This window comes from Grammomys surdaster, unplaced genomic scaffold, assembly GCF_004785775.1.
Source record: "Grammomys surdaster isolate TR1022 unplaced genomic scaffold, NIH_TR_1.0 126278, whole genome shotgun sequence".
NCBI classification, from domain to species: Eukaryota; Metazoa; Chordata; class Mammalia; order Rodentia; family Muridae; genus Grammomys; species Grammomys surdaster.
In genome coordinates, this window is record NW_021621078.1 from 3,984,847 (window position 1) to 4,004,937 (window position 20,091).

At 49.1% G+C, this 20,091-nt stretch overlaps 1 protein-coding gene across 1 annotated transcript in view; it reads right to left on the minus strand.

Annotated features, from left to right (window-relative positions):
- The window catches only part of Nos2 (nitric oxide synthase 2), a 36,093-nt gene extending 19,572 nt beyond the window's left edge, over positions 1 to 16,521 (minus strand). The window contains exons 1-9 of the mRNA XM_028759163.1: positions 16,366 to 16,521; positions 14,998 to 15,154; positions 8,935 to 9,019; positions 7,726 to 7,848; positions 6,479 to 6,627; positions 2,934 to 3,096; positions 2,129 to 2,220; positions 762 to 903; positions 525 to 664 (exon numbers count right to left, since the gene is read on the minus strand). Coding sequence (XP_028614996.1) covers positions 525 to 664; positions 762 to 903; positions 2,129 to 2,220; positions 2,934 to 3,096; positions 6,479 to 6,627; positions 7,726 to 7,848; positions 8,935 to 9,019; positions 14,998 to 15,107 — 1,004 coding nt within the window. The 5' untranslated portion in view covers positions 15,108 to 15,154; positions 16,366 to 16,521. The remainder of the gene's footprint in view (positions 1 to 524; positions 665 to 761; positions 904 to 2,128; positions 2,221 to 2,933; positions 3,097 to 6,478; positions 6,628 to 7,725; positions 7,849 to 8,934; positions 9,020 to 14,997; positions 15,155 to 16,365) is intronic.
- Between the last annotated feature and the right edge of the window lie 3,570 nt (positions 16,522 to 20,091).

Genomic DNA, 20,091 nt, shown 5'->3' on the forward strand with positions numbered 1-20,091 from the left:
ACATAACCACACACATCATACATACATACAAGCACACCACACTTACAAACATAAACACACACCACATATACCACACATACCATACACACAAACAACACACACACATACACAATCATAAATATACCACATACGCCTCACATACCACACACACTAACATACACACATATGCACACATACAGTCACACACAAATACACACACAAGCACACATTTTCACATACACACACTTGCACACGCACACTAAATAAATGAAAGAAAAAAAATTTAAGAAGTGTTGAGAGGCGAACAAAAAACCTGGTTCTGCTCAGACAGACACTCAAGGGCTCTCCTTAAGGCACTGCCTCCCACTCTCCCAGGACCCTGTTTGCTAGGCTGCTGCTCCCTCTGTAACCATCAGCAGCTCCACAGAAGGCTGAGGCTGGAGAGGAAAGGCCAGAGCTGCAGCAGAGGGCAAAGAGGTCTTGCAACATCTGTCCTCCGGGCACTGCCTGAGACTGGCACATAACCTGTACCCTTGGTGACTTACTTGGGATGCTCCATGGTTACCTCCAACACAAGATCAGGAGGGATTTCAAAGACCTCTGGATCTTGACCGTCAGCCTGAAGGACCAGAGGCAGCACATCGAAGCGGCCATAGCGGGGCTTCCAGCCCAGGTCAATGCACAACTGAGGGACAGAGGAGCCTAGTAAGTCTGCAGGTCCAGGCTCTGCATTTGCTCAGGGTCCCCTGCCCAGAGGGACCTATCAGAGGCTGGATCAGTACCTGGGTGAACTCCAAGGTGGCAGGATCCCCTCTGATGGTGCCATTGGGCATCTGGTAGCCAGCGTACCGGATGAGCTGCGAATTCCAGACCCGGAAGTCATGCTTCCCATCGCTCCGCTGGGGGAACACAGTGATGGCCGACCTTCCCCAGACAGGGACGAAGTAGTTTATTAACTGTCCTTGGTTGGGGTGAGTGGGGCAGGAACTCCCAGCCAGACTCCCTCCACTCTTCCCCGTACACCAATCACCCTGAAATCACCTGCCGCCTCCTTCTGCCAGCTTCTCCCTAACCATCAAGTCCAACAAGGGCCCACCACTCTGGGAAGCCTCATGTCTCTCCCAGACACACACACCCACAACCCCGGCTGTCACTGCTGGATCCTTTTCTTCTCACTGTTGGTGGCTATGCATCATAGGTTTGCAGCTGGATGGAGCTACATTCTAGGGTCTCAGTCACCTCTGTATCCCACCCTGTCACCTCCTTCTTCCTGGCCCCTGGCCTAGTCCTGTGCTCAATCCCTGTTAGCTGTGCACCAAGTGTGTTTTGTTTTGTTTTGTTTTAATGACAGTCAATGACAGACTGAGCACACTGTTCCATCCTGTCTATGGTGTGACTAGATCAAGCAGTGACATGTAAAAAAATACCACAGCAAAGCCAAAGCCAGAAAACTAGTGTCTCCTTCCTACACAGGGAAGAAGGTCCTTCTATTTTGTTTGTTTGTTTGTTTTTGAATCAGGGTCTCACTCTGTACCTCTGGCTGCCACGGAACTCTCTCTCTATACTACACTAGCCTTGAACTCATAGAAATCCACCTGCCTCTGCCTCCTGAGTGGGTTCTTTTTAATACATTACAAGATCTGTTTATGTGACCCAGACAGGCCTGGAACTCATGGAAGTCCTCCTGCCTCAGTCTATCCACTGCTGAAATTGCTGTTATGTACCACCATGCCCAACTAAGAAAGTTGTTTTCTTTGTTTTTGTTTTATTTTGTTTTAAAGGCAGGAACATATGGAGCCCAGGCTAGCCTTGAATGTGCTATGTAGCCAAGGATGGCTTTGAACTCTTGATCTTCCTGCTTCTACCTTTCCAAGTGCTTGGATAACAGGCATGTGTCACCAAGGCCTGCTGGAAGTGGCTTCCTACAGATGTAACAGCCCCATGGTCTACGTTAGAAGGAGGAAAGCCGAGTTATAACAGAGGCGAATGGGGAGGAGGCCACTCTCACTGTTCCATGTCCCAGAGGAGCTAAACCTTATTCTTTTCTCTCTCCTTAGTTTCTCCTGGAGCCAGAGGTCCCTCTCCTATGCTCTCCAGCCTCTTCTGCCTAAGAGTGGTAGGATGGACACAGCTGGGAAAGGTGCCTCACCTGATGTTGCCATTGTTGGTGGCATAAAGCACGTGTCTGCAGATATGCTGGAACATTTCCTGTGCAGTTCTACAGTTCCGGGCATCGAAAACCTGCACAGGGCCCGCCCAGAACACACCATGGAAGACTGTGAGGACAGAGGCTTGGGGCTGACTAAAAGTCCTTGGGGACAGAGGGCGTTTCTCTCACAGGGTCACACCCTCCTCTCTGCATCCCCCGTGCCCGTCTTTATGCTGCCTTTATACTCAGACAGGGGATCAGAAAATCCCATTCAGAAGGCCCCAGTAAAACCAAGTTACCAAGAGTGTCTGGCTTTAAAGAACCAAAAGGCAGGGTCCCCACAGCCCCAGCCTGGATCGTCGCCATGGGAGTATCACCATTGAGGTGCCTAGATTTTCTCAGTCCAAGTGCACTCAATAGGACCCTCCCCCACACCCCTTCACCCCCGCACACACACAAATGACCCTCCAAGGAGACGATGGCCTAGGAGGCCAGGATAAATAAAATGCTCTCTAGGGCCAGGAACACAAACACTGGAGGCAAACACTTGTAGCACCAGGGCCTCAGGAATAAGACATCCAAGGTTGCTGGTTGTCTCATGATGGCATGTGGGGTCCCTCACGTTTTTACATGAGAGTGGGCCATCTAGAGACCCTGGTGCTAAAACGAGATTCCAGACTCCTAGAAGGGGATCTGGGATACCCCACCTCAGGATTTGGCTATAGTCTGCAGAGCCCTGGCCACTTGCTCTGTCTCAGGGCCTGCCCACCCCTGCTCCTCCTCCTGCTCTGCCCATAAGACTCACCTGCAGGTTGGACCACTGGATCCTTCCGATGCAGCGAGGGGCATTCCTCCAGGCCATCTTGGTGGCAAAGATGAGCTCATCTAGAGTGAGCTGGTAGGTTCCTGTTGTTTCTATTTCCTTTGTTACAGCTTCCAGCCTGGCCAGATGTTCCTCTATTTTTGCCCTGGGGGACAGGAAATTGTCAGGAAGACCAACAATAGCAGGACCTTATATGGGGATTAATTCAATCCCCAGAAAGCAAGAACTGATTTTGGACACCAGAAGGGGAAATTGTGCCCCTCGGAACATTGTCTTCTGTAGGGCTGGCTTTGTGACCCACTCTTAGCTTACTAGGGAACGATTTTTTTAATACTCTGCCATCTCCACCTTGAGGTTCCTGGTCCTGTTGGGGGAAAACCACACTTCTGCTCCTACACTGGATCCTGCCAGTTGTCGTCACCATGACAAGATCTTGTCTAGTCTAGAACTTCTAACCCTCTGTCTGCCCTCTCTCAAATACCTGAGATTGCAGCTGCATGCCATCACAAGTAGCTTAGGAGGCATTGCTGTGTTTACTAGGCAGTCTTAAGACTCTAAGGTGTACAGTATCAGGCTCAAGAACAAAAGCATAGTAACAAAGAGAGGACACAGACCCAGGTGGTCTCGCTGCCAACCCCAGGATCCAAACTGTCTGCAGTGGATAGGACCTCCCACCTTCCACCTTCCACCCAAGGGGAGACTACAAGCCTTGAGGGCTCCTCAAAAAGCAAGGCAGGCCCAGACAAGACCTGAGGTCAGGACTCAACTTGAAGGACCCTAGAGCCCACCCTACAGAGCTACACTCACTGATTTAAGCATACTTCAAAATAATTTCAAGGGAAAGAAGCTTGGTTGCAAAAACTTTGAAACACACACACCATAGCAACTTTGAGATTTCCAACCAGCATCACTAGAGGCTTTCGAAATGGCAACAAACAAAATTATTTAAAGAATGAACTTGGGATTAAGGTCAGCAGGAGGAGGAATGAAACAGCCTTTGGGGCAGGCAGAGGGTCATGGCAACTCCTTTTTGACTACAGAAAGACTTGAAGACAAAACATTCAGCGATGTTTGTCTTCGGTGATCCCTGTAAGGGGGAACTTCTAGGTGAGGTCAGTGTCCTTCATTGTCAGAGGAAGAAGATTCTAGAAATACCCCCACTTTGTACCCAAACATGAAAACAGTGGGATCAATGGTTATGGCAACACTGTGTAAAGGAGAAAGATGAAAACTTAGTGCCATTTACCCAAGAGTGGGAATGTGGTACTATCTATTAGCTCTGAAAAGGAGTGGCTTTTGCATCAACATCTGGATTTGATGGTCATTCTCAGAAAGTCAGAAGCTCAAAAGGTCCTGATGCTCTGCATATACAGGTCTCATAGCCTACTCTGCTGGCAGCCCACAGCTGCTGGTGTCCCTGTGGGGACAAGCTATTGTTCATCACCCTTATGCCAAAGCCTCTTGGGGACAGAGATATGATATGGACTTGTGACTATGGGCAATAAAAAGCAAAAGCATTTGCCCAGTCACTGGGCACATCCCTGCTAACCTTCCATGGTTTCCTTAAACCCACCCAACTGTCTTTGGAATGCCAGCTGGGTGTCCCAACTCCAAAAAGAGTCAGGATCCTGAAGGGCCAAAGAGCTATATGTTAGGGTGCTAAGGCTCAGCACCAGTAGCTCCAAATGTCCGTCTTCTAGCAAGCCTTACCTCCTCCCAAGATCTGCTCATTTGTCTCTAGAGAGCGGTGTCAACCACACCTGGCTCTTAGAGTTAACCCAGCAACTCCGAGCTTTTCATGTGCTTGGTGCCAAATAAAAAATGACCAGATGAAGCCTATCTAGAAAAAAATCCCAGACCCCCAAACAGCCACTTGTTAACAACTGAGTGGGAAGATCAAGGAAACTGAAGTTCAATGCCACAAAGCCCCAGATACACACTTACAGAACAGACAGTGCCCCCACAGGCCTCCACCATTCACAAGACCACAGACAGCCCCTCCCAAGATGGTTGACCTTGGCCCAGGGGATGAGGCATCAGTGTTCTGCAAGCTCCCAAGTAAGGTCAGGAAGCACTGCTCTAGAAAATGGAGCACCCTCCCAGCTCTGGCATTCTAGGGCTGTACAGAGGTGGTACAGGTATCATCAAGAACAACAATTTCTGCTCTGGGTCCCAGATACCCTTCTGTGTCTCATGCCCCAGGTGGAACTGCTGAGTGAGGCTGTGCTACAAAGTGACACTGCCGTACTGTCCCCAGGTGCCAGAGCAGATATTTACTGTCTCTGCCAGTCATTCTTAGAAGTGGATGGGTAAATTGGTCACTCAACAGTGCTCTATAATCAGGCGTCATCACCTGTGCCTGCCACCCTGTCACCCCAGCACTCTAAAGAACAACTGTGGGCAGAAGCCAGCCTTCACTATTTCACCAGATGCCACCTCAAAAAAACACAATGAGGGACCAGAGAGAAGCTGAGCAGGTAAAGACATTTGTCACCAAGTCTGATGACTTCAGTCAACCCCAGGAATCCACACTGTGGAAGGAGATGGCCGACTCCCACAGCTTGTTGTCTGACATTAGTTCACATACGTGCAGTGGCTCAGGCACCCCATTCTCCACCAAATAAACAGATGTTTAAAAACTTGAAAACATACGACGATAACCAACATCTTGGCTGCACTCATTATAGGCCAGCACTGTTCCTAGATATTTGTAGTCTCTAATTCATTCAATCTTCATATAAACTCCTAAAAGGTGGCTATATTATAATAGATATTTTGAGGCAAGGAAACCAAGGCACTTGCCCAGCCTTGAACCCCAGATGAGAGGCAACTCATACCCAGGCCACACAGCCTCTCTGTGATTGTGACTGAATGCATTGACAACAACATTAGCAATTGGCAATGAAAAAAAACTGTATTCCAGGCTGGGCAATACTTGGTGCTTGGAGTGACTGACTGGTGGAGTTAAGAATAAAGGGGTCTGGGCACTGAACTCATGGAAGCCAGCACTCTAGAAATGTAGCACCCCTCCAAGTCAGGCCTCCTGGATTTTAGCTAGACTAGCATGATGCCAGAGTTGTCTCTGGGAATCTTGCCTACATCTGTAAGAGGAGAAGCCTGACCAGACCTCTTCCTCTTCAGAAGGAAGTCTCTAAACTTCCTTCTATTTCAGGATAAAAGGATCCATTCCAAGTCACTGTATTGCAGCCCCTAGGCTAGGACACTGTTCTAATCTGCACACATCTCGTGGCTGTCTGGTGAGCCATGCTATAAGGTGCCCACTTTACAGATGAGGAGGCTGAGACCCTATGGATTTCTCCAGAACTCAGCAGTGGTCTGGTGGAGCCAGAATCCAAAGCCAGTTACACTCACCTCTAAACTTTCAGACACTTTAGGCTCTCCTCTGGGCCTAGAGCCCCAGCAAGTCTGGAGATTACTGAGTTCACAGGTCAGAGTGGGACAGTAGGAAACAGGTCAGCCCCAGGGAGTAGGGCAGGGGACGTCACCCTGACGGAAGTCAGACTTACTCTTTGAAGGAGCCATAATATTGGTTGACAAATTCAATGGCTTGAGGCAGAAGCTCCTCCAGCGGGGTGGGCTTGTCTCTGGGTCCTCTGGTCAAACTCTTGGGGTTCATGATGGACCCCAAGCAAGATCTGGACTTGCAAGTAGAATCCTGGAAAGAGAGACAGGGGTTGAGTAAGGGTCCCATTCCCCACTCCATCCCACCGCACCCCCCCACACCCCAAGCCAGTCATAAGCCTGGCCATTCTCTGGTTGATATGCTCACAATGACCCTATGCAGGCTTCTTCTCCTTGGGCTCAACCAAGCTTTCTCCAAGCCTAACTCCCTTCTCCTTTCCTGAGACCAAGTAGGTGTATGCTGGCTTCTCTCTGTCCCTGTTCTCCAGTCAGCTAAAGATACAACAACAGCCTCTGAGAAAACTCCACGGTTTCCTCCTAGGGGATATCTGCTTTTCTTTCTAAAGAGATCCATCTGCCTCTGCCTCTCTGCCTCTCTGCCTCTCTGCCTCTCTGCCTCTCTGCCTCTCTGCCTCTCTGCCTCTCTGCCTCTCTGCCTCTCTGCCTCTCTGCCTCTCTCTCTACCTCTCTGCCTCTCTGCCTCTGCCTCCTGAATGCTAGGATTAAAGGCATGTACCACACCTGGCTTGTATTATGTTTTGTTGTTGTTATTGTTTTAAGACAAGGCCTTGCAGTATAGCTCTGGCTTGTCCCTGAACTCACTATGTAGCCCAGGCTGGCCTCGAACTCATGGACATCTGCTTGTCTCCTCCAAATGTTGGAATTAAAGGTGTGCACTGCTCAGCCTCATAGCATGAATTCTAAAGTCAGAGAAAGAAACTGAAAGGCAGGAAGGAACCTGAAAGGATGATTAGTTTCATCCACTGGCTGCTTAAACTACTGTCACCTTGCTGTCCTTACAGAGATAGGAAGCTTCCTCTGCCAGTTCAGTCCAGTTTTGAGCAATTATAATAGACAATTCTCAGCTACTCTCGAAATCTAAGAAAATAGTAACTGGTTTCTGTAGCCTTTTATCTGACCTCTTAGGCTATCTGCTGCCTAGCTGGTAGTTAACAGGAATCTTGTCTCGCCTACTTCCTCCTGTAATTTATGAAGACAGACTTTCTAACATCTTTCATCTGAGAAGATGGCTGTCTAGTAAGTCCAGGGAATATGTAGTGGACCCACAAAGGGCCCTTATGGTGGCCTAGCTGGGACAAAGATGATGCTCCCCAGCCCCCAGACTTCTTACTGATGTGGCCTTGTGGTGAAGGGTGTCATGCAAAATCTCTCCGCTGCCCCAGTTTTTGATCCTCAGGTACTGTGGGTGCGTCGATGGAGTCACGTGCAGCTTGTCCAGGGATTCTGGAACATCCTAAGATGGGTAAACATCCAAGGTTATAACCCCAACAACCATACAAATGTCCCCTGGGTCTCTGTACTCTGCTTGGGTAAGGGATGGAGCTCTGCGTGGGCACATGAGGCAAGGGGCCAGTCCTCGGTCCTCCATCCTTCCCAGAAGCTGGGCCAGTGCCAGCTGAGCACTGCAGGTGGCTGGACCAAGGCCAGGCTTCTGTCCTTACCAAGGCCTGGCCAGTGCTGGCTCATAAGGGGAATTCAAGTCTGATGGGAGGGCCGATGCTGTGGCCAGGGCTGCCAAGGACAGAGCCGGGAAGTTAACAGATACTCCACTGTCTTCCTTCCCCAGGGACACCTTTCCCAGATCCACCTCTCTACAGTCCTTAGGATGGAAAGGAAGATGGGATCCACGACCAGAAGCCAGGGGCTGAGACTAGGGACTCAGTAGCTGAGTCTAGGATCATTCTGGAAAATAATCCCTCCTCTGATTCCGAGAATGTTCTTAAAACTACCTGTGGTGGTTTGAATATGCTTGGCCCATAGGGAATGATACTGCTAATAGGTGTGGCCTTGCTGGAGGAAGTGTGTCACTTTGGGTGTGGGTGAAGGCTGAGACCCTTCTGCTAGCTGCCTGGAAGAGACTATCTTCTCTGGTTTGCCTTCAGAACAAGATGTAGAACTCTCAGCTTCTCCTGCACCATGCCTGCTTGGATGCTGCCATGTCCCACCTTGATGATTATGGACTGAACCTCTGAACTTGTAAGCCAGCCCCAATTAAATGTTGTCCTTTACAAAAATTGCCTTGGTCATGGTGTCTCTTGACAACAATGGAGCCCTAAATTAAGGCACTACCCCGATCCATTCCAGGCAAGTTACCTGGGTGCCAGTGCACCCTGGGGAGCTCCATTGCTGAGTATCAAGACTGTCTCACTGTCTGCAACTTCCTTGGCTCCCTCTGTACATCAGGTCTGGGTTGCTCCATTCACTCCCCAGCTCTTGGCTTCCTGTGCCTTCCTGCCCAGCCTCCAAAGGGCTGTTTAGCCTGAATGTACCAAGGAGGAGATGAAGGGCTTCCCATATGGTGTGTGACCAAACTACTGACCTGTGCTGTCCCAGTGAGGAGCTGGGGAGGACCATTTTGGTGCTTGGCAGGTCTGTGACTCTTAGGATCATCCTGTGTTGTCGGGCTGTGAAAGGAAACAGTCATTGTGAGATGGAGTCTGGCCGTGGAGGGACCTAAGTGGCCTCTGTGAGTCTCGATCTGGCAGACAGGGCAGAGAGCTAGAGGTGGGAATGACCTGTTCCCAGCTTCCAGTCAGGGAGGGTAAGGGAGTCAGTCTTAGAGAATCTTGTTCCCACTTCCCTCTTCATCTTTCCTTTTACCACCTAAAGTGAAAACGGTATGAGGGGAATCAGCCAAAACTATTCAGACACAGAGGCACACACACAAGCTCTGGGGAGATGCCGGACCCAGAGAGCCAAATGCAAAAGCTCTGAGAACTCAGCCTTCCCAGGCCAGCAGGGTCCACCACTCACCACCCACTCGGCTTAGAAAACTTTATCATATGTATTCTAGGTTTTCATTTTGGTGGGTGTTGTTTGCTTGAGGTATGGAACTTTCTAGGTAGACCAGACTGGCCCTGACGTCACAGAGATCCACCTGCCTGTGGCTCCTGAGTGCCGGGATTAAAAGCATCACCAGGCCCAGCTCATCCCTTTTAGTTTAAGCTGGGCATTTTAAGTACATCCCTGGAATCCCAGCATCTGGCAGATTGTTACAGAAAGGTCAGGAGTTCTAGGCCAAACTCAACTACAAAGAAAGTTCAAAGCCAGTTTGGGCTCCATGAGAACCTACGAAGCACCCCAAACCCTTAATTTAGTTTGTTTACTCTGTACATCACTGGCCTCCAGCTTGAGGCACTCCACCTGCCAGAACTTCTTGAGTTCAGAGATTCCAGGTTCAAGCCCCAGTGCTTGGCTACTCCAGGTATTTATCTTGTAAAGAGTGAAAGGAACAAAGGCAGGTACACACTTGTGATTCTAACACCTGGAAACTTGAGGCAGGAGGATCCGGAGTTCAATGCTACCCTCAGCTAAGTAGGGAATTCAAAGCTGGCCTTTGCTATATGCTACCTGTTTCAAAAATAAGATAAAAATAAAATTAAAATAATTAGTGGGGGAAGGGAGAAGAAAATATATTAAAGAAGCCAGCTACGGTGGTATATGCCTTTAATCTCAACACTTAGGAGGCAAAGGCAGGCTGAGCTCTATGTTTGAGGCTAGCCTAGCCTTCAGAGTTCTAGGACAGCCATAGCTATACACTCATGCAGTCATGCAAAGCATCCATACACATAAAATAAATAAATCGAAAACAAAACAACCCCCCCAAACTCCAGTTTAAGCAATGACCCTGCTTAACCTTTAGTACTGACTCGCTCCCTGGTCCCTCATCCCCGAGTGAGGTTTGATTTTTCAACTTTACCATCAGCAAGAATGCTGTGTTTGGGTGAAACCTTATCTCTCCCCCTGCTACAAGACTGCAGTAGGTCCTGTACTCACCTGAGGGACAGTCCTCAGTAAAGTCCTCTTTGTGGTATGGTAGCAGGTATCACTTAAGAGGGATACGCTGACTGGTGTCTGAAACCCCAGCACTCAAAAGGTGAGACAGAGGAATTGCTTAGCCTGGGCTGTATAGTGAAGGGGCTATCTCAAAAAACAAAGCAAAACAACAACCCACCACCACTACCACCAAAGCAAACCAACAAAATCATTGAACAATTCTCTCCTTCTTGCTTGCAACAGGGTTTTATGTACCTCCAGCTGCCTTTGAACTCACTATCCTGCTGGTGATGCCCTTGAACTGTCACCGCTAACTCCTGAATGCTGGGATTACAGGCATGTACCACCACACCCATCCAAATAATATTTTCTTTAACATACTCTTCTGATCTGGACTGGTATGCCTCACCAGAAGGAGGGGAAAAAAAAAGAAGCCAAGATCTGCTTTCTTACAATCCCCCTTCATACCTGCCCATGTTGGGCTTCACAATTTGGGAGATAGACTTAGATTAGAAACATCCCCTGGGCTATAGTAATAGACTTAAAGACAATGTCACCACCTACTCAAGTGCTTTCCCTAAACGTCAAAATGTTTTTAATGCTGTCTGAAGTCTCACTGCTGACACGAGCCACAGTTATGCTGGCCTCAGGGTCCACAGCCTGGGGTTGTACCTAATGCCTCAGCCTGGATATCTCTGATGCTATGATGACAGGCTCAGTGCACGTATGCAATGTGTGCTTATGTGTGAATGAATGCGGGCTCTGGCAGGCCTGAGAGCAACTGGGGGAAATGCCGGCAAAGGTTCACAGTGATTAGCACCATGGGATAAGCCATGGGCTATTTAAATCTCTTTCTTTTTAACTTTCAAGTATCTTGACTTTTTTTTGTTATAATTGGAATTTTTATAATTTTTCAAGTACTTTTATAATTGGGATTAAGGAAAAAAACCCACAACGGTAAATAAACAGAGCTTTTCCCCAGCTATGATGTCCTGCTAGCGGATTTCTTCTGCCTCCTGTTAAAGGGGATCTAGGGACCAGATATCAGGTGAGCACTTAAAGGCATGGGACCCTTGGCTCCAAATTACTGCAGTCCTAAACCCACAGTCTTGCTGAGACCTGACTGACCCATTGCAGGGGTGAAGGACCTTTATGGACTTTCAGACAAAAGAAACTGTGGTGGCTTTCTCAGGCCCATAGAACCATCTGCTGGCACAGTGTCCCAGAACTAGATACTGAGGGGTGAGTGCAGAATCCACAGCCTGCAGGGGCTTAGTTAGGGTCTTGAGATCGCATTGCTACCAGCCAGCCCACCTCTCTTGTGAAAGGGAAAATGTGTTATTGTAAAAAAATCATCTTTGACCTCTTAACCTTGTTTGTTTAGAGAGCAGTAAGGAGGGGGAGCGCAGCCAGGCGGGAAGGGGGAGTGTGGCTCAGTGGAAGAGCACTTGCTTAAATGCAGTTCTGTTCCCAGTACTGCCAATTTAAAAAAACAAAACAAAACAAAACAACAACAACAAAAAAAAAAAACGTTAAGCGATGGCACGCGCCTGTAATCTCAGCATTTGAGAAGCCGAGGCAGGAGGATTTCTAGGTTTGATGCCAACTAATCAACATAGCCAGAACCTGTCTCAAAGCATCCCAACACAAAAAAAAGTTCCTTGATGCAGAAACCCCCACTGGACTGCCCGCGTGGGCGCTCTGTCCGGCCTCTCTCGCGTCCCAGCGGGGCCACCCGGGCGCCTCCCCCGGTCCCGCGCGCTGTACCTGGCTGGGCCCACGCGACTGGCGACCTTCGGGCCGAAGATCCTGCGCAGGAAGCGACAGAGCCGCGGCCGGGCGGCGTCGCAAGCGCTGCTCAGCCCCTCGCGCATAGCTGGGCCAGCACTCCTTGCTGGCGCTGTCCCTTTATCGCCGCGGAACCCCTCAGCGCCCGCCCCCCGTAGCGACCGCCCTCCCGCTGCGAGCAGGGCTCGGCTCCTAGTGGACCAGGACTAGAAGGAAGGCGTGAGTGCCTTGTTTGTGTATTCCTCTAGCAGGGACAGCAAGGATCGCGACCCAGACTCCCTGCTGCACCGGCTTATTTCCTCACCTCCTAACGAAATCCAACCAAGAAGGGAATCGTTTACTACCTCTGCTTTATGGCAGCAAAAGCTGGGGACCAGAGAAATGAGAGTCCTGCTCGAGGCCACACAATAGTCCTAGGGCCACCTCTACCTCTGCTTCAATAGACTGCTCCCAGGAAATGTTTTGCCCTTTCTCCCTGTTCCAGGTGAAGTAGGGCTGCAGCCCTCAAGGACCCTTCTGGCTAATATCACGATGGCGAGGAGGAGTGCTTTTTTTTTTTTTTTTTTTGTTTGTAGCATCCTGAAACCCCTTGCTCTAAACTCCCTGTGGGTCACCTAGACGATCCCACATTTACCCTTTGTCTCTAAAACACATGTGTACGCATGCATGAACACACCCTGCACACTTCTGAATCTCTCGTTTACACAAAGTTGAAAGTCACCAGGAACAGGTTCTTGGTTTGCATAGATTTGAAAATTATGTTTTAAAATAAAAATAAATAACGGGCTCCCGCTGCTTTCAGACTAAAATCCCCTTTGTAAGCTGCTTCCTCTTCCAGGAACATCCTCTTGCCACCTTTCCTGGGCGGTCCCATTTCTGCTGGTCCCCCTCCTCTAAGAAAGCCATCTGCAGCCCATTAGCCCCTCCTGACCCCACAGCCAGGCCATGCCCTTAGGAGGCTCAGCAACACGTTTTCCCATTACCTCTCCCTTGCCTGATCCCTCCCCCCCCCCCAAACCTCTCTTACATCTTGCCTTGCCAAGACTGCCCCCAACAGGGTGCCCGACTCCTCCCTGACGGTAGCAACTGGATCTGTCTTTCTCTTTCTCAGCCCAGTCCGAAGTAAGTCCTCAGAGAAAGAGTACAGAGTGTAGAACTTGGAGTTGGCTCAAATCTCAGCTCCTCCACTTTCTAGAAACTGACCTTGTGAGACAAGATAAAAGCAGTTCCAGCCTGGTTTTTGACATAGTATTAAAGACACTAAAAATATCTGTGGCTGTCTATGCAATTAATAAATGGTTCAGTCAATCCACTGATTAACCAGAAGGGCTTTGTTGAAATGTGAGCTGGCAGCATAGCGTCAGGTGAACAAGCCTCAAGCATCCTTGTTAATGAGATGAGTCTCATTCGGGACCTACAGGGTGGCAGCCAGTATGGTGGCCAGAAGCCAGACTGTCCAATTTGAATGCCTACTTTAGCACTTGCCAGCCATGAGATTTTAAGAAGACTCAAACATGGTGGACTTTTGTCTCCTCTTCCCTAAAGTGGGAGGATAGCATAGTCCCCTTCTGGGTTGTCAGAGGGTGTGCCCTCCTTCTGGGCAGAGTCAAGCCTCAGTGCGGTGACAGCTACCCAAGATTTTGGAGCAGGGGCATGACTTGTATGAAGTCAAGTTGGAGGGAAAGAGGTATCAGGGGACCTGGATTCTGGGGGGACAGAAGGTAAGGGTTGCAACAACCAGGTGAAGAGAAAAACAGGATTCAGTCACAGTATTTTGAGACTGAAGTGCTGTTGGCTAGAAGACACCAATGCCCTGCGTAAGCACCCGCGCCCCAGGATTCCTGCAGCTGTCCGTAGCCCTCTTCCTGCTCACTCTGCCTTTCACTCCTGGGCCATCTGTCTCTTTTACTCCTAACATAATGACTCTTTTCCTGCAAGTGAGGAAACGGAGGTTTGGAGGCTAAGGGACGTCACAAACGCCACAGGATTATGAAGTAGCAAAACTACTCCCTTCTGCCTAAACTCTCTAAATCTGGCAGCACCGGGACAGGAAACTTTAGAGATTCCCTGCTTACTGCCTCCAGGGGGCGCTGCCCACTGTAGTCCTGCAAATGTCTGAGCCAGGTACAGGATGAGGCTTGGACTCAATTCTGTGTGTCACATTGCAAAGAAAGCCGTCATCTTTCTACATTAGTTAGCCTCAAGTCCCTGGCTATGGGTGTAGATTACTAGCATTCTCTAGAATTCTTCTAGTCCGTCCCTATAAATTGTTGGAGGACTAGTTCAATTCTAAGATGCCCCAGGCCAGCCTCAGATTTCAACTCTGACATTAGCATTCCTGCAACCCAGACATTGCCTCTCAGAGCCCCACTTGCAGAATGAGATCATAACAAAGGGCCCATGAAGGTCAAGCTCAAAGAGTGTAGGTGTATGCACTGTGTAGTCCTGGCGACAAAGAAGCCTCTTAAATGGTCATCTTGACACTCTTCAGTTGCCTAATAGTCAAAATATCTAACTACTGAGGCACATGCCCCGGTCAATCAGGACGCCACCGCTGAGCTGACCACTAGGCTCTCCAGTCTCCATTCTCACATATTCCCCCCACCCCCTCCTTCCTCCAGAGAGTCTAGACTCTCTTAGGAGCAGCAGGGGAGTCCTGGGCCTTCCTTGTACACACTATAGCTGCACTAGACTCCAGTAGAGAATTATAAGCAGGGCCTTGGAGATCAGATTCTCTTAGGAAGCTGGGAACAGAGAGAGCCAGCAGGGGCCTGGAAGTCCTGAGGAGACGGCTGGAGGTGGAAGAGAGGTTGCTTACCTGGGAACAGCACCTGGGTTTTTCTCCACGTTGTTGTTAATGTCCTTTCCCCCTTTCAGGTCACCTTGGTAGGATTTGACTCTGAAGAGAAACTTCCAGGGGCAAGCCATGTCTGTGATTTTGTGCTTCTGCTCCAAATCCAATGTTCTCTGTGGGACTGAGGAAAGGGGGTAGGGAGGCTGTGAGGTGGAGTTGAAGGACTGCCTAACAGATCAGAGTCTTCTCACAGATTCGAGTGTCCCAGAGAATGGAGACAGAGCCCAGGGAAGGCCCAGCTAAGGCCTGCACTGCCGCTCTCTTTCCCCGTGCTTGCTTGCACTGTAGGTTTTTTACTTGGAGTTGAAATCTTGTGGGACAAACTCCTGTTCTACAAAGACACATAACAAACCAAAGGGATGACTTGGGATGCCATGTAGCCACCTACCAAGGACAGCGAGCACCCACAAGCCCCCTTAGGAAAATGCAGTTACTCTGGGCAGGAGTTACTCCTTGGCCTCCAGCAAGGTGGGCAGGAGCTGGGAACCCCGAAGCAGGAGTGTGTGCACCTGCCTGACCCTTCCTGCCACTTGCTGATGAGAAAAGCAAGCAGCTATCATTAGTAACCTTCCCTCTGGACCTGCACTTGGGGGTGGCGCTCAAGTCCTGGCCACCTTTCTTTTGATTTGGGAGTCATCATGCATTCTAAGCCAAGGACACAGTGTCCATGTTCCTTCTTTATTATTTGAGCAGAAGGCAATTATTTGTATAATAGAGCATTAAAGTCTCAAGAGTTGAGGTTATATCCTTTAAGAAAAAAAGACAAGAAAGAGAAAGAGAAACTGCCCTGGGGTATCTGGCTTCTCTGAGGTCAATACCCTTCCTGAGGAAAGATATACTTGGAAGATACAAGTGAGAGCAAGAACCCACATGAGAGGGACAGTGAACCTCGGAGTCCTGGTGACCTGGATCCTACTCTGAGTTTTTCTAGCTACTCATCTAAATCAAGTTAGTTAACTGAAACTCATTTCTTCACTTCTAAAATGGGATTAATAATATCCACCTTATCAGATCTGGGGTGGGGAAGGGACACATCTCAAAAAGATTAGCAAAGTAAGCTGTGTGCATTAGAAAACCTCATCAGGGTGTCCCCTCCCCTCATTCTGAACTTTCTAGGAGCTTATCTTTTAATCACCACAGTAAACATTTATGAAGAAGAAATCTGACCACATGCCCTGTTCAACTGGCAGACCCTCCTATGGTTGCACTTCCTACACCTTCCATATCAGCTTCAGTCCATCCACAAAAAGGAGGGCCAGAAAGCCTGGTTTTCTGAGCTTTCCCAAACAGGAAGACACTCCTAAGAGCAGCTGTCCCCAACACAAGACTCACCTTGAAGTTGACTAGGCTACTCCGTGGAGTGAACAAGACTCAAGACTGAGGAACCTCAGAAGTGTCTCTGACAACCCAATCCTCTCACCAAGGTGGCTGAGAAGATTCAAACCAGTGACACTGTGTTCTGTGGGGCCAGAGTCTCAGTCTTCAGCTCCCTGTAAAGCTGTGGCCCTGGCAGCAGCCATCAGGTATTTATACCCCCTCCATGCAGAACTATTTTGCATAAAGTCACTGGTCCCCAAGGGAGAGTCCCCAGTTGGGTGTGCATGAGTTAGCTCATTCACGATGGACACTCCTAGTCTGTGTGTACTATTACGTCACTCGTGGTGTATTCCTCAGCAAGGCTGCCTCTTCCTGGTCCCCGGTCCAAGGTAGTGGTAGCCCTTTGGCAACAGGTAGTCACTTCAAAACTGGGACTCACTAGGGAGGGAGGTTTTTCTTTAGCTAAACCACATATCCTAGCTTGCAGCTGCTGGGGGATTTTGTTCTGGGCAAGGAGCTCTCTGGTTTTCTGTCTGTTCTCTCATTTTCAATTTGCAGCAGGAGTTTAGAAAGCTGGGAAAAACTGGCAGTGTGGAATGTGCTGGAAAAAAAAAGTCCAGGTTCCAGACCAGTGAGGTTAGATGGTGCCAATATTCCAGCACACCCAGGAAAACATTCATCAGGAGGTTTTCTAGAAAGGATGGAAGGCAAGCTGTGGGCACAGAGGGGCCCCTGGGATGCCATCTGACTGGCATTTCCTACAAGTAGTAAGTTAGCTTGGGCAGCATAGTGGGTAGGGCTGAGCTCACTGAAGCTTTTTTTTCCCCTCAGTGCCATTATGTGTGACTTCTTATATATAGAATTATAGGGTCCTACCCAGGTGTGGTGGCACATGTCTTTAATCCTGGGATTCAGGAGGCAGAGAAAGGCAGATCTCTGAGTTTGGGCCAGCCTGGTCTACAGAGTGAGTTCCAGGACAGCCAGGGCTGTGCAGAAAAACCCTATTTTGGAAAACAAACAAAAATGAATAAATTATAGTTTCCTACAATGCTTTGAATAAAGCATTCATACGTGGCATGGAATTTTCCATTATGAAAGTGAAATATTGACAGTATTAGGGGAAAAGGAACAAACAGAGAGAGGGAAAATCCCCCCTGGCATATCCTGCCAGGGTCTGCTCATCTTCCCACGGTTCCCGAATTCAGCCCAGCCTCATGGTTTGCCTTTGCCTAAGGTACACAAACTAAGAGTCACCCCAAAAGTGTGAGGCCTCAAAAGTTGAGAGAACAAATAAATTGTTGATTGAATAAATGAATTACAAATCAAGTAGTTGGGCTGGGGAGATGGCCCGATTGGTAAAGTGCTTGTCTTGCAAGTACAAGGACCTAAGTTCAAATGCTGGTCGTGGGGTGGTGAGATGGCTCAGCAGGTTAAGGGACTCGGTCAAGCTGGCATAACACACACACACACACACACACACACACACACACACACACAGGAAAGCCACCCTTCCTCTCTACACTGGACCATTCCTGTGACAAAGAGTGACAGCAGCCACTTGCCTGACATGTCAGCAGCCACCAGCCCACTCTTTCCCTGCTTGTGTGTGGTACCTGGGAATTGAACTCAGGGCCTTCCCCATACTAAGTGAGCACTCTGTTGCTGAGAGATATCCCTAGATCACTGTGATTGTTCTTTCTGTTTTTCTGTCCCCTCTATGCCCAGGTAGGGCTTGAACTTCCTGTCCCCCTGCCCCAGCCTCCTAAGTAACCCATGTACAGGCCAGTGTAGTCACCACAGAGCCAAGGATGACCTTGAAACTTTGTCTTCCTGCCCCCACCTCATGAGGACTGAGATTATACCGTGCATGGCCACCCCCTGCCCTTGAGTGGAGCCTTGGATTGAACCTAGGGCTTCATCCACTCCAGGCGAGCACTCCCTCTACTGAGTCACACCTCAGCCCCTCTTCCCAAATACTTTAAATAATTCCTAGATGATTTTTAATACTAAATTCGGGGTAAATGCCACGTGTCACATTGCTATACGATATTATTTAGGGATTGATGTCTCTATGTGTTCACTAGAGATATAATTTTCATTTTTCTCTTTTTGGTAAACAGTTGGTAGATTCTGGGGATGGAGAGCCCATGGAGGCAAAGGACACCCTGTGTTCAGGATGTTGTTTGGACAGCCCCATGATTCCACTGTTCTAACTATTGAACAGGAAGAGGAGGAGGAGAGTAAAAAAACAGTAATAAGGACCATGGTGGCACAGAGAGGTTGAGAAACTCACCACAGTCACACAGCATCCAGCCTGTGAGGCAGAAGACACCATGAGCTTCTGCTACACCCCTCTCCACTCCCCATCCCGAGTGCTTCTATCAGCAGGTCCAGGCCTGATGGAGCTTATCACAGCTTCCCCTCTCCCCATCGCCCACAGGTTCTGGGCCAGAAAAGCCACCTTTCCTTGGCGCTACTCACATAACAGGCAGCATTCCTGGGCCTCTTCTGATGATGGATACAGCAGGTGAACTCTGCGGGGGCAAAATCAAAGTGCACTTTGAAGGGCAGGTGGAGAAAGGCCCCTCGGGGGTGGCACTGGGAGCCCCAAGGTAGACATCCAGGGAGAAATGCCCTCCTCCCCCACCACCTAGCCATCTCAGGCATGGCACCAACAATACTCAAACTGTGGAGTCCCTCAGCCCCTCCATCCTAGGATAGGTGTCTATCAAATAAAGTGGACCCGTCTCTGGCAGGATCTGAGGGTAACACATGCTAGCTGGCCTGAGAGTGACACATGCTAGCTGGCCCTCTCTGATCAGCAGCTTCAAAGATCTTTCTGCAAAAAAACTAGTGGCCAGAGGGCTGGTGAGATACTTCAGCAGTTAAGAGTATGTATTTGCTGTTCTAGAGGACCTAGGCTGGAATCCCAGCACTCATGTGAGATCGCTCACAGCCACCTGTAACTCCAGCTCCAGGAGTTCTGACACCGCTAGCTTCCTTGAACACCTGCACTCATGTATATAGTATACCCCCACACATAAATATAATTTAAAGCAAAAACAAAACAGGGGCCAAGCAGCTAAGGCTTGCTGAGCAAGGCCTTAAATGTTCCCGCTTTTTAAGTCACGTGACAGTCCTTTCAGATGGTTACTGTGACTTGTCTCACGTAATACTGAGAATTGGGGAAGTTAGGCAAAGTCCCAGTTCATAGCTAGTGTCCTCTCTTTTCCCTCTCCAGTCTCTCAAACTTATTCTGACAGACAGGACAAGACCTGAAAGAAGGTAGCCTGGGTTCAGGGCCTGCATGCTGGTGGCCCCCAACTGCTTCTCTTGACATAACCCCCACGGTAGTAATTTTCAATCATTAGAATGCTTACAAGCGCCTTGTCCTGAGTACTCACCAAGTGAATGTCACCAAGCCTGGCTTTCAACTCATTGACTGAACCCCCCCACCCATGGGTGCTGCTGCTCCCCTGATTTCATAAACAAAAGTAACACTGAAAAGTGTGCCACCAGTCCAGTGTACTTAGCTTATAGTGGTAGGAATGAGGCTTAACTCAGATCTGAGGCCTAGGATCCTTGCTGACACCCAGAGGACTCCCTGACTCGTGTGTGCCCACTTCACTGCACAAAGGCACACAGTAGTGGGACCCAGTCCATGGTGGGACTGAGAGACTGGTGACACCTCTTAATGTCCTCCACTGGTGGCAGCTCTGTGTGACATTGTAAAAAGAGATG